The following is a 12,511-nucleotide window of genomic DNA, read 5'->3' as shown; positions in this document are numbered from 1 at the left end:
TCGGGAGGAGGCACCGGGCACCCAGCGCTGGTACCGGGCGCCGAGGACCCCGCCAGGACCCTGCCTCAAGCGTGGTACATCCTCGCCGGGCATCACACACCGGGCATGGGGGGGCTCTTGCCCCAGTCGGTGGCGTCGGTGTGTGTGGCACCCTGTGGCGTTGTCCCTCGGCCCTGTCCTTCCTCATGCCGTCTCCCGCCTGAATGTAACACGCTTTTAAAGGAATAAATGCCGCGTGCACCTTGCTAGGGCATCCCTCTTGCCTTTCGGGGGGACGTGGGGCAGAGGCCATCTCCGGCCGTAGCTGGATGGGGCCGCCCATGCCTGTCCTCACGGCTGAGCATCGCCTGCCGCATCCGTCCGGGGACCGTGGCGGGGGACACCCCGGGGTCCGTGCATCGTGGGGAGCCAGGGTGGAGCCAGGCAGCCATGGCCTTGCCTTTCTGCCACAGGAACAGGTCCCAAAATGCAGCTGCCGGTGCCCAAAGGACCCGGCCAGGAGCCACCTGCGGCGCAGCGGGAGGTACGAGTGCCATTTTTTTCTACCTCTTTCCTTCTGGAAAGCGTTTTGCCGCGGGTGAAATGTTTTCAGGCTGAACTCATCTTCTCCGGGCTTTCGCACGCTCGCTGCAAAAAAGGATGTCATCGAGCCGGGGCCATGGCCGAGCTATCTTTAACTGGGGTTATGCAGCCATTCTATTCTGTTGCGTTGTGTGGTGTTTTCTCGGGATGGATCCTGGCTCCGGGCCTAAAACAGCAGGACACAAAATCTGAGGCAGCTGGCGTTTCTGGAGTGGCCGGGATGCTGGCTGCCCTTGCCGTACATGGGGCAGCATCAGCACCTCAGCTCTCCTTGAAACCTTTCCTCCGCTTGGGAGGAGGAAAAATAATGCCGTTATCAGGATCCCGGCATGCGATAAACTCCCTGCTGCTGGTCTCCCACCCTTACTTTGACTTTTTTTTTTTTTTTTTGCGGAAGGTGCTGCGTGTTTCCACGGCGGGGGAGGAGGTTTTCCGAGGAGAGGGCAGGGCTGGGCACAGCCACCGCTCCCCTCCGTGACATTGGGTGCAAACTCCACGCCTGAGATGGGTGCGAAGGGCTGGGCTGTGGGAGGCCTTGAACATCCCTGCCAGGCACCGTCCTCGGGCTCCAGCTGCCATCTGCTGGCCTCCTCTGCCTGGTCTCATCAGCATGGACACTTCTGCCTGGTCACCTCTATCAGCATGGTCATCTCTGCATGGCCACCACAGTAAGGCCACACCTGTCTGGTCACTTTTGCATGGTCACGTCTGCCTGATCAGCCCTGTCTGGACACATTGGCATGGTCACCTCTGCTTAGCCACCTCTGCCCTGGCTCATCAGCAAGGCCGCCTCTACCTGCTCGCCTGTGCTTGATCTCATCAGCATGGTCACCTCAGCAGGGCCACTTCTGCCTGGCCTCCTCTGCCTGCCCACATCTGCCTGGTCTCGTTGGCATGGTCACCTCTGTGTGGCCACCTCAGTAGGACCACATCTGCCTGGTCACCTTTGCATGGTCACATCTGACTGACCAGCCCTGCCTGGACACATCAGCACGGTCACCTCAGCAAGGCCACCTCTACCTGGTCACCTCTCCCTGGTCTCATCATCATGGTTAACGCAGCAGGGACCCTTCTGCTTGGTCACTTCTGCCTGGCTCCCTCTACCCGGTCTCATCAGCATGGTCACATCTGCCTGGTCACCCTGTCTGGTCTCATCGGCACGGTCACCTCTGTGTGGCCACCTCAGTAGGGCCACACCTGCCTGGTCACCTCTGCATGGTCATGTCTGCTCAATCACCCTTGTCTGGTCTCATCAGCATGGCCACCTCTGCTTAGCCACCTCTGCCCGGACTCATTGGCATGGTCACCTCAGCAAGGCCACCTCTACCTGGTCACCTCTCCCTGGTCTCATCAGCATGGTCAACACGAGCAGGGACACTTCTGCCTGGTCTCATCAACATGGTCACGTCTGTGTGGCCACCTCAGTAGGACCACACCTGCCTGGTCACCTCTGCATGGTCACCTCTGCATGGTCACGTCTGCTTAATCACCCTTGCCTGGTCTCATCAGCATGGCCACCTCTACCTGGTCTCATCAGCATGGCCACCTCTGCTTAGCCACCTCTGCCTGGACTCATTGGCATGGTCACTTCAGCGGGACCACCTCTACCCGGCCACCTCTCCCTGAGCTCAGCAGCATGGTCACATCTGCCTGGTCTCATCAGCATGGCCACCTCAGTAGGGCCACACCTGCCTGGTCACCTCTGCATGGTCACATCTGCCTGATCACACCTGTGTGGTCTCATCAGCATGGCCACCTCTGCTTAGCCACCTCTGCCTGGACTCATCGACACGGTCACCTCAGTGGGGCTACAACTGCATGGCCACTTCTGCTCCGTCTCATCGGCATGGTCATATCTGCTTGTCACCTCTGTCTGGTCTCAAGAGCAGGCCCACCTTTGCCTGGTCACTTCTGCCTTGCCTCAACTTCCCGGCCACCTCTGCCTGGTCTCATCAGCATGGCCAACTCTGCCCGGTCTCATTGGCAGGGCCAGCTCTGCCTGGCCACATCTGGGGGTGACATCTGCCTGGCCACACGGGTCCCTGGGCCTCCTCCAGGGAAGGTGTGATAGTCACGGTGACAGTGAGAGCAGAGGGCGTACATCCAGCGAGAGGTCCCTTTTTGGAGATAAATTCTGCCAGCCCTTCCCAGTTCCTACTGGAGAAGGGAAACCATTGCCTCTGGTGACATCTGCCTTGGGGCTCCAGCTCTTTCAACATCTCTTGAAAATGCTTTTTCTCCCCAATTTTATCCAGATATGAAGGATGCCAAAGGGACACCATTTTCTTTAGGTGGGCACAAGGATTTTTGCTGCTGGCTCCCTGCCTTTGCCCACCCCACCGGCATGAAGCCGGCTCCTCTTGGGTGGCCCCGTGCCGCATCCAGGTGGCAGCTGCCGGTTTCCCCGGTCTTGCCCAAGTCCCCGCTGTCCCCACCGGAGCTTTGCAACATTTCTCCGGTGGTTTAGCACACCCTGCCAGCTTTCGGGGGGCTGGGGTCTCTCCCCCGATGCCAGCCGGGAGCCGGGGTGGCCGCCAGCCGAGGGACCGGCAGCACCGGCATGCCGGAGCTCGAGGCTGGGTTTTTTTGGCTGGCTGGGTCCGCGGGAGCTCACTCACCCTCTGGCCGGTGGCCAAATGGCATGGCTGGGTGGCTGCCAGTGCTTGCATTAATAGCTGCCAGCTTGCGGTTTGAGGTCACCCGTTCTTTCCAGTCGTTCATTTCCCGCCTCCCCCCGTCCCTTAGTTCATGCCCGTAACGACACCGCGCCGGCAGCAGCCCCGCCACCCCTCCCTGCCTGCGCTCCCCTTCGCCGGGCCAAGCTCTTGGGCTTTCCTTGGGGCCAGGACAGCGTCAACTCAGGGCGCCGCATCCCTACAGAGCGTCCCCAGACGCCGGTAAGGCGACATGCCAGCGTCCTGGGGGGGGGCGTGGGGTGGTGATGGTGCACCTTCACCCCTGCGTGCCCTCCTCTTCCTCGGGACATCGCTCAGGGGACCAGAAACATCCTCCCAGCCGCCCCAAGGCAGAAAAAACCAAAAACCCTCCCAAGGCCAACGTGCGGAAGGCTTGTGCCAAGGCACAGCCCCTCGCAAAATAATTCGTAGCTGCCGTCATTCCCTGCCCAGGGCTCTGGGAGGGTGTTTTATTAGCAGCTCCGCTATGAATAAATCTGCCTTTTCATAACGCGCCGCCCAGGGGATAAATAGCGTTGGGGAGGTGAGGCTGGGCTCCGGCCGCACGCCCTCCTGTCCCTGTGGGGAGGGGAACGCCCGGAGCGTCCCCCCCCCCCCCCTCCCCCGCCTCGGAAAGCGGGGTGGGGGGACTGGGGGGGTCGAGGGGGCGTCCCTGTCGCTCCCCAAATCCCTAGGGATGCTGAGGCGAGGCGTCTGCTCGACGCCTCCTGCCCTGGCTGCTGCTGGCGGGACGGGCAGGTGGATGATGCCGGGGGGGGGGGCGGGGGACACGCTTGGGGGGACACAGGTGGGGGGACACGTTGGAGGGGGGGAGGCTGAGCCGGGGAGGGGCACCCCCGGACCACCAAGGGATGCCTCCGGCGGGGTAGGAGCCGGGCAGCTGGAGGAAGAGGAGGAGGAGGAGGAGGAGGAGGAGGAGGAGGAGGGCGGAGGTGCCGGCAGCGGCCGCCCCCGTCCCGTCCCGCCCCGCCGCAGCCGCCGGGCACCGAGCAGGCGGCGGCGCACATGGAGGCGGCGGCGACGGCCCCGGCCCCGGCCCCGGGCGGCGGCCCCGGTACCCTCCTGCTCTGCCTGGCCCTCGCCTCCGGTAAGAACGGGGCGGCGCGGCTCCCTAAGGGGATCCCCCCCGCCCCGCCGCGGTGCCGGTGTCGGCCTGGGTGACCCCCTCCACCCCGGCCCGGTGCCACCGTCCTCTCTCCGTCCCAGCCTGCGATGATCCCGGTGCTGCCCCTGTCCCATCCCGCCGCTTCCCGGTCCCACGCTGGTGATCCTCCACCTGCCTCCCGCTCCCATCCCGGTGCTCCCCCCGTGCCTGTCCCGGCGCTACCCCATCCCCTCCCGCTGATCCCCTGTATCCCCCCCGTCCCACCCCGTCCCGGTGACTCCCTGCGTCCCCCGGACAATCCCATCCCATCCCATCCCACTCCTTGCCCCATGCCCGGCCTGGCTGTTAGCCGGTCCTGTCCCCGTGCACCCACCCGCCATGCTTCCCTGCACCCATCCCAGTGCCCCCCCGGTTCCCATCCTGCTGCTCCCCACCATCCCACCCCACTGCTCCCCTGCGCGCGCGCCGGCTGGGCTCTGAATCCCGTGGGGCTGGGATGCCCTGGCAGGACCCTGGAGCGGAGCTGGGATGCTTTTCCCACCTGTTGATGGGACACTGCTCACGAGTTTCGGCGTCTTGGGGGATGCAGGGCCGAGTGTGTCCCCGTGTTGGTTCCCAAGCGCGTGGGAAGCGGGGAAAACAGGCAGCTGCCTGCAGCTGCCTGCTGAGGGCTGGCAGGAGATAACCAGGGGTAGGGCTGAACATCAGCCGGGCTTGGCGATGCCCCCCCCGGCATTCGGGGGAGCCTTCGCCTCCGCCGGGAACAGTCTGGGTTTGGCCCTTTGGCAGGGCTGGTGACAGCGCTCGGCAAAACCTGCCAAACCTGTGCTGGCAGGAGGAAATCAAGGGTGGCCGACCAGTTTTGGGGCTGGGGTGCCCATCGGTGTGCCGGGTGGTTGCTCTCCTGCAATTCGAGCTTTCCCAGGGGCGCGTGGGGGGGTGTTACGGCAAAAGAATCCAGTGTTTGGGTTGCTTTCCTGGGTTATCTCCGGCTGCTCGGGAGGGGATGCAGCCTCAGTTAGCAGAGCCAGGTTCTCCGTGCATCAAAGAGATGAGGTTGCTTTGCACCCCCAGCTCCTGGGTGCTGAGATCTGGGTGTCGGGGGCGGGGGGGGGCACACCAACCCGCCCCAAGCTGGCGGTGCCACCGGGGCGGTCCTCGCCAAGGGGCTGCCAACCCGGAGGATGCCAAAAGCTCTGCATCTGGTTGCAATAAGGGTGGGGATCGCGTCTTGGTGGGGATCTTTCCATGCCGAAGCTGCGAACTTGGTCACCAGGGGTGAAGTCAGCCTCCTGGCTCCCGCCGGGATGCTCCCACCCCGCTGCCTGGGCCGGATGGGGCGGTGGGATCCGTGCCCTCCCCGATGGGCTTTTTGGGTCGAGGAGGGGATGCTCGCCGGTGGGGAAGCCCCGGCAGAGGCTCAGCCCCGGCCTTGCTGCAGCTCTGTTGCCCAGAGCACGTCGTTAGCGCGGCGGTGGCTATATATAGCCAGGAGGGACGCCTGTGCTGGGAACATGGGACGGGGGGGGGACGCCGGAGTCTTGGCAGGGCAGCCCTCCCCGCTGCTGCCAGCGTGCCGAAGTGACGGAGGGGATAACGGGTACCGGGGGACGAGGCTGCCCGGGATGGGCTGCCCAAACTCTCCCATCTCCAGGAGGTCTCTCGACATGGCCAAACTGCAAATTGCACCCGCTCGGGATGGAAACACACCCACACACACCCCCCGCCTCGGTGTGCCACCCCTGCGGGAGCCACCCAGCACCTTGCCCCGTCAGGGAGGACCTGTCCCCGCTCCCTTGGGTGCCACCACAGTGGGGCGAATCCCTGGGGAGGGCCGGGCTGGCGGCGGGGCCGGGCTGAGTCAGCGCTGGTATGCCAGCGATCCGGTTACCGCCGCCGTGACGTGCCGGGGCTGAGCCGGCGCTCGGCTTCGTCCCTTGGCCACGGCGAGCACGGTCACCCCCTTTCCCGGCTCGGTTCGTGCTGGGCATCCCACACCCCCGGTGCAGCAGCGGGCGACGTTGCAATGGGGATTTAGCGCTGGAATTAACTGGGCTTTGGTGGGCGCTGAATTGCAGCGCTGCCGTCTCCTCGCACCCACGGCCAGTGGGTTTTTCAGCGCCCCCAAAACCCAGGCTCTTCAAAACTGTGAGGGAGGGGGGATGCAGTGAGCCGGACCTCCACGGGGATCCCCACCTGCATCCTTCCCCAGGCAAAGGGGCTGGCCCCCCTGAAACCCGCCCCGCTGGCTCCCGGACCCCCGTGCTGGAGCGTTGGTGGGTGGAGGAGGCAGGCGGGGACCGGCTTTCCCTTCTCCTCGCCCCTGGGGAGAAGCTGATGCTGCCAAGGAAAGGGGTGGCCACGGGCGCAGCTGCGGAGCCCTTTGCCGGTCCCCTCCCTGCGGGAAGGGCCGGGAGAGCGGCTGCGGTGGGGCGGTGGTGGCCATGCCGGGGTTCTGGCCGGGCTCCCCGTTTCTCTGAGCCGCCTCCATTGCGTTTCAGGCTTGGCGTTTTTCCGTTGCGTGGGTGCCGACGCCAACGTCACCGCCGGGCACGGCACGGAGGGGCTGGCCTGCGGCACAGCCGAGAGCTGCACGGGTAAGGATGCTCCGGGGAGCCGGTGGCGTTGGCCGGCGCGGGATGGAGGGGATGTTTTGTCTAGCGTAGCCACATGGCATCCAGCGAGCTGGGAGGTGGCCACGGCTGGCACGCCACGGTCAAGGACGCACACGTCCCCATTGCCGCTGGCCGGGCTCGGATCTGCTGCAGCTCCGGGGATGCTGCCGGAGGCGGCCAGAACCGTAACCTTTGGAGGGGGTTGTGTGTGGAATCCCTGTCACCTTTGTCACCCCCAGGGAACATGACGCAGCTGCGGCGGCAGGGTCACTTCTCCAGGTGCCCGGAGGAGTACAAGCACTACTGCGTCAAAGGGAGATGCCGCTTCCTCGTGGCCGAGAACACGCCAGCTTGCGTGTAAGCCACCGCCGGTGGGGACGTGGTGGCACAGCCAGTTGGGGGGACGCCATGCCCGTCCTCCCCGGGGCGAGCAGGAGGAAGGGGATGCGGGTGCCATGGTGGTTTTTTGAACACGCACCCGCCCTGCCTCCCCCGTGCAGGTGCGAGCGGGGCTACACGGGGTCTCGCTGCGAGAGGGTGGACATCTTCTACCTGCGAGGCGACCGGGGCCAGATCGTCATCATCTCCTTGATCGCCGCCATCGTCACCCTCATCATCCTCGTCGTCTGCGCCTGCCTCTGCAGTCAGTAAGTGGCGGGGAGAGGGGGGACGGGGACACAGGGTGAAGGGAAGGGGCATCCCAGGATCGGGAGCGGATCCTGCCCACCTCCGCCGGCTTGGGACAGGTTGAATTCGATGGGACATCACTTCAGGGCTGGGAACCACGTGTGGTCCCACCGAGAGCTGCTGCGAGGTGAAAGCAGAGGGAGGAGGAGCGGCACCTGCTTGTTGGTTTGGGGTTTTTTTGCGTGTTTTTTTTTAATTATTTCCCCCCCACCTTCCTCCCTGCAAAGCCACTGTCGGAAGCAGCGGAGGAAGAGAAAGGCGGAAGAGCTGGAGACCTTGAACAAGAATTTGCCTTCCAGAAGCGAGGACGTGCTGGAGACGGACATTGCGTGACGGTGCGTGGGGCAGGAGGGGGGGGGGGATGTGTCACCGAGCCTGGGGGATGACAGGAGAGACCCCCCCACCCCGGCCCACGGTCACTGAGGCCGAAGCCCTCCCCTCTCTCCGCAGGAGTTCCAGGTACCCGCGGGCGGGTCCCGGATGGCGGCACCGGCTGGCTCCACGGGCAAAAAACAACGGCTTGAATAAAGGGGTGACGGAAAGGTGTCCCCGTGTCGCCGTGGTCCTTACGGTCCCCCCCAAACCCCGCTACCGGGGAGGGGCGGTGTTTCCCTCCGCGTCCGCCAGGGGGCGCCGCAGCGCGGGGGGCGGGGCCGCGGCGGACACGCGAGGCTTCAAAGGGCCCGGCCGGCCGCCAGGGGGCGCCGCAACAGCGGCAGGCGCGGGCGGAAGCGGGCGAGGGAGAGGCGTCCTGGTCCCGGTCCCGGTCCCGGTCCCGGTCCCGGTCCCGGTCCCGGTCCCGGTGCCCATCTCCGGGCCGCCCGGGGGCCGTGCTGGGGCCGCTTCTCTGGGCCGAGCGGACACCGGCACCTCCGGCCCCGCCGCTGCCCCGGGCGCGGCTTTCACGGCAACGGGGGGCAATGGCGGCTCCCGGGCTCGGAAAATCAGGGAAAAATGGGGCAGAACCGGGGCCTTCTCTCCGCGCCGCTGCCCGCTCGGCGCCGCCTGAAGCTCCGCTCCCTGCCCCGGGGGCGGCGGCTGAGGCTCGGCCGGGGGGCACCGGCAGCTCCCGGCTTCCGCCGCGGGCTCAGCCCCAGCTCCGACCGTGACCCGGCGACCGGCCGGGGGGGCTGCGGTACCGGGGGGAGACGGGGTCCGGCGGGGCCGGGGGTCTCCCGGGGCGGCCGGTGACCCCTCCGGCCGCCGGCACCGGCCGGTTTCTCTTCCTCGGCCCTTTCCCGGAGCGGCCGCCGGCGGGACGGACCCCTCGGAGCGGTGAGTGCGGGGGCGGCTCGGGGGGGCTGGTTGGCTTTGCCCCGGGGCTCCGCTGCTTTGCCCCGGGGCTCCGCCGAGGGCCGGCGCCGGCAGCACCGGGCGCTGGGGCGGCTCCGAGCTCTGTTTAAATCCCTGGTTTTGTCTAAAAAGCTTCTTTTTCAGCTGGAAACGTGCCGCGGAGGGAGCAGAGGCCGCCGCAGGGACCCGTCGGCGGCCGGTGGAGCCGGGCAGGGGCAGCGGGGGCCGCCCCGGTGCCGCCCGTCCCTCGGTCGGTGCCGGCGGCCCCGGCGATGCCCGTGGCCGTGCCCCGGCGTGGGGAGGGCTCATCCCGGCGACGGTGAGTGTGGGGGGGGACCGGGGGACGGGACGCGACCCCGGCGGGGATCCCCGTTCCGGGGCTCCGTGGCTGCAGGGGGGCGTTCGGGGAGGCGGGAGGTCTCTGGTGTCCCGTCCCCTCTCGGGTGCGCGGTGCCGGGCTGCTGCTGCCGAGGGTCCGGGCAGAGCTGCCCGTGCCCGGGCGGCCGCAGGTTTGTCTGTCCCGGTGCCACCGGGAGCTGATTGTCCCACCTCTCTCCCTCTGCAGGGACGGACGGACGGACGGAGGAGCCCTGGGAAGGAGCCGGGCTGCCTGCGCCGAGGACAGGGGACACCCCAACCCGCGCCCCCCCGGAGACCCTGCGAGGACGGCAGCGCTCCAGCTCCGTGCGGCTTCAGGTCAGTTCTTTGGGCCTCTGTTTGTTTTGGGTCCCGCTGGGTTTGGGCCCCCGTTTGTGGGTTCGGGCTCCCATTTGTTCTAGTCCAGCTCCCGGATGGCTCCAGCTCCCGTTTATTTCTGCTCTGGTTTTAGGTCCTGCTTCTGGACGGCTCCAGCTCATTGCGGCTCCAGCTCATGGGTGGCTCTGGCTCATTTCAACTCCTGTTCCTTGTGGCTCCAACTCATTTTCACCTTCAGGTTGGTGGTTTCTGTTTTGTTTTGTTTTGTTTTGTTTGATGGCTCCAGCTCGTTTGCAGCCCCAGGTCATTGTTTCTGTCCTGGTTTAGGCTGGGGCGCAGTTAATTTGCTTCTCGGTAGCTGGTGCAGGGCCATGTTTTGGGTTTGTGCTGGAAACGGTGTTGGTCACAGGGATGGTTTAGTTTTTGCTGAGCAGAGTTTGCACAGCTGGGTACGGGTCAGCGGGTGGTGAGCAACTGCACTGTGTGTCACTTGGTTTTGGATATTTTATTATTAGTAGTAGTATTAATAGTATTTTTTCTTCCTTTTTTGTCCTATTAAACTGTCTTTACCTCAGCCCATTAATCTGACTACTTTTTTTTCTTTTTTTCAGTTCTCTTCCCCATCACAGTGGGGTGAGCGCAGGACTGTGTGGTGCTCAGCTGCTGGCCAGGCTCAGCCACACCACTTTCTGCACCCATTTTTTCAAGGTCCAGCGTCTGAATGGCTCCAGCTCAGTTTACTGCTTCTGCCCATCTCCAGTTCATTGATGGCTCCAGCTTGTTTGATTCTGCCCCAGCCCATCACAGCTTGTGCTTGTTCAACTGCTCCTGGCTTTTGGCCAGGTCGTAAATCAATCACTGTCATGGCCTGTATATGAATATGAACTGTCATAATTGTACACGTGTTGCCTAATGAGCGTGTTTATTGTTCAATGACTAGTCCGGTGAATAAACAGTTGGACTCTCAAATGAAGTGGGAAAAGTGCCTTTTCGCCCAGAGACTATCTCAGACGTTTAATTCGGCCTGGTGCATGCCGGCGTCCCGCACTTTGGGGAACAACGCGACCGGACCCCCACCTCCGGCGGGGGTCCACGCACCCTGCCTACCCCCCCTCCCGCCCGGGCCCCAGCGCCCTCCCACCCCCCTCTGCCTCCCACCGCCCAAAGGGCCCCCCTCCCGGGCCACGGTTTTGGGGCTGAAAACAGACGACTGAGCCTCCGTTTCCAAGTCCCAAAAACGCAGCACTTGGTCATTTTTCTGAGCCCAGACCCGCAGGACTCCGCCGGCATTTTCAAGCACAGAAAACGCACGACTTAGTCTTTTTTCTGGGCTGCAGAAACCCCCGGGCTCTGCCCCAAAACCGCCCCAGAGCTTGTTCCCAAACCCCCAGCTGGACCCAGTGGGAGACCCAGACCCCATCCTGAGCCCAAACCACCCACCAGTGCCTGCTCCTGAGCCCCGAACCTGCCCCCAGTTCCCGGTCCTGAGCCCCAGACGCCCCAAACTCTCCCCAGTGCAGGGCCCAGAACCCTGAATCTACTCCCAGGTCCCGGTCCTGAGCTCCAAATCGCCCCCCCCCAGTTCCAGGTCCTAAGCCCCAAACTTTCCCCTGTGCCCGGTCCTGAGCCCCGGATCTGCTTCCAGGTCCCGGCCCCCAGCCCCACAACCGGCCCGGCCCGGGGCTCCCGGCCCCCAGCACCCACCGCTCGGCACCAGCTCCCGACTCCCCGCAGCCCCGGACAAGCCCCCAGCCCCAGGCGCTGGTGGAACGGGCAACGGGACGGGGGGACCCGCCAGGCGGACCCGGGGCGCCGCTCTCCGGCCCTCCGGGCTTTATTCCCCGGCGCCCCGAGCCCCGACGGCTCCTCCGACGAGACCCCGGCAGCGCGGACGAGCCTCCGGGCGCGGGCCCCGGCCCGACCCTCCTCCGCTGCCGGCCGCAGGCCGAGCCCCCCGCGCCTCACCTGGCCCCGCCGGGGGAGCCCGGCCCGGCCGCTGCCGCCCCGGGGCCGCGGGCGGCGCCGCCGGCAGAGAACGAGCGGAGAGAGAAGGGGGCGGCCGGCGGCCGGCGGGGCCCAAATGGCCTCGGCCCCGCCCCGCGCACGCGCCCTGGGGACCCGCCCCCCGCCCCCGCCCCAGGCCCCGCCCCGCGCACGCGCCCCGAGGCCCCGCCCCTCCCGCCCCGCGCACGCGCCCCGAGGCCCCGCCCCTTCCGCCCCGCCCCGCGCACGCGCCGCTTCTTCCGCCGGCAGCGCGGGAGCGGTGGGTGCGGACGCGGGGTCTTCTCCCGGGGCTGGTGAGCTGGGGACGGGGCTGGTGTTGCGGCTGAAGCTGCTGCTGCTGCGGCCGGTGTTGGCTCTGGGAGCGGGTCTGGGTCTCGCGGGCGCGCGGTGCCGGGTCCCGGGGCCGCGGCGGGGTCGGGGCTGGGCCCGGTCTGCCCCGAGCCCGGCCCGGCCGCCCCCGTCCCGGCGCCGCGGGCCGGAGGAGCCGCGCTGCGGGGCCGGGCCCGGCCTGGCGGGGAGCGGCCCCGGGGCCCAAGTCCGGCGCTGCCGGCTCCTGCCCGCCGGGCTCCGGGCCCGGCCCCGCGGGGAGCCGGGGGCTGCCGGGGCCGGGCACGGGAAAACGGCGGCGGCTTCGTGCGGGCGCGGAATAATAAAGGCTGGAAGCGGCGGCGGGGCGGGGGCTGCCTGGGGCCGGAGCGGGGCTGCGGGTGCTGCCCCCCCGGGGGAAGCGGGGCCGGGCCGGGCTGTCGGTGCGAGCCCCGGGAGCCCGGGCTGCAGCCCCCAGCGGGGCCGGGGCTCTTGCCGGAGCCCCCCGAAGGCGGGACTCGGGCTGT

The 12,511-nt window shown here is 66.7% G+C and overlaps 1 protein-coding gene across 2 annotated transcripts; it reads left to right on the top strand.

Moving 5' to 3' along the window:
* Positions 1-4,241: 4,241 nt before the first annotated feature.
* On the top strand, positions 4,242-10,643 carry BTC (betacellulin). 2 transcript variants are annotated; one of them, XM_063335869.1, is made up of 10 exons: positions 4,242-4,365; positions 6,885-6,980; positions 7,238-7,355; positions 7,499-7,645; positions 7,913-8,020; positions 8,136-8,960; positions 9,123-9,297; positions 9,544-9,674; positions 9,808-9,912; positions 10,286-10,643. In XM_063335869.1, the coding sequence occupies exons 1-5, from the start codon at positions 4,284-4,286 to the stop codon at positions 8,016-8,018; spliced, it is 549 nt and encodes a 182-aa protein (XP_063191939.1). In that variant the 5' UTR covers positions 4,242-4,283; the 3' UTR covers positions 8,019-8,020; positions 8,136-8,960; positions 9,123-9,297; positions 9,544-9,674; positions 9,808-9,912; positions 10,286-10,643. The 2 variants fall into 2 exon arrangements, with proteins under 2 accessions (XP_063191939.1, XP_063191938.1); XM_063335868.1 differs by having other exon boundaries at positions 9,111-9,297.
* The last annotated feature ends 1,868 nt before the right edge of the window (positions 10,644-12,511 follow it).

The sequence above is a fragment of the Chroicocephalus ridibundus genome, chromosome 5 (genome assembly GCF_963924245.1).
Source record: "Chroicocephalus ridibundus chromosome 5, bChrRid1.1, whole genome shotgun sequence".
In the NCBI taxonomy this organism is placed as follows: Eukaryota; Metazoa; Chordata; class Aves; order Charadriiformes; family Laridae; genus Chroicocephalus; species Chroicocephalus ridibundus.
This window is presented reverse-complemented; position numbering and strand designations above follow the sequence as displayed.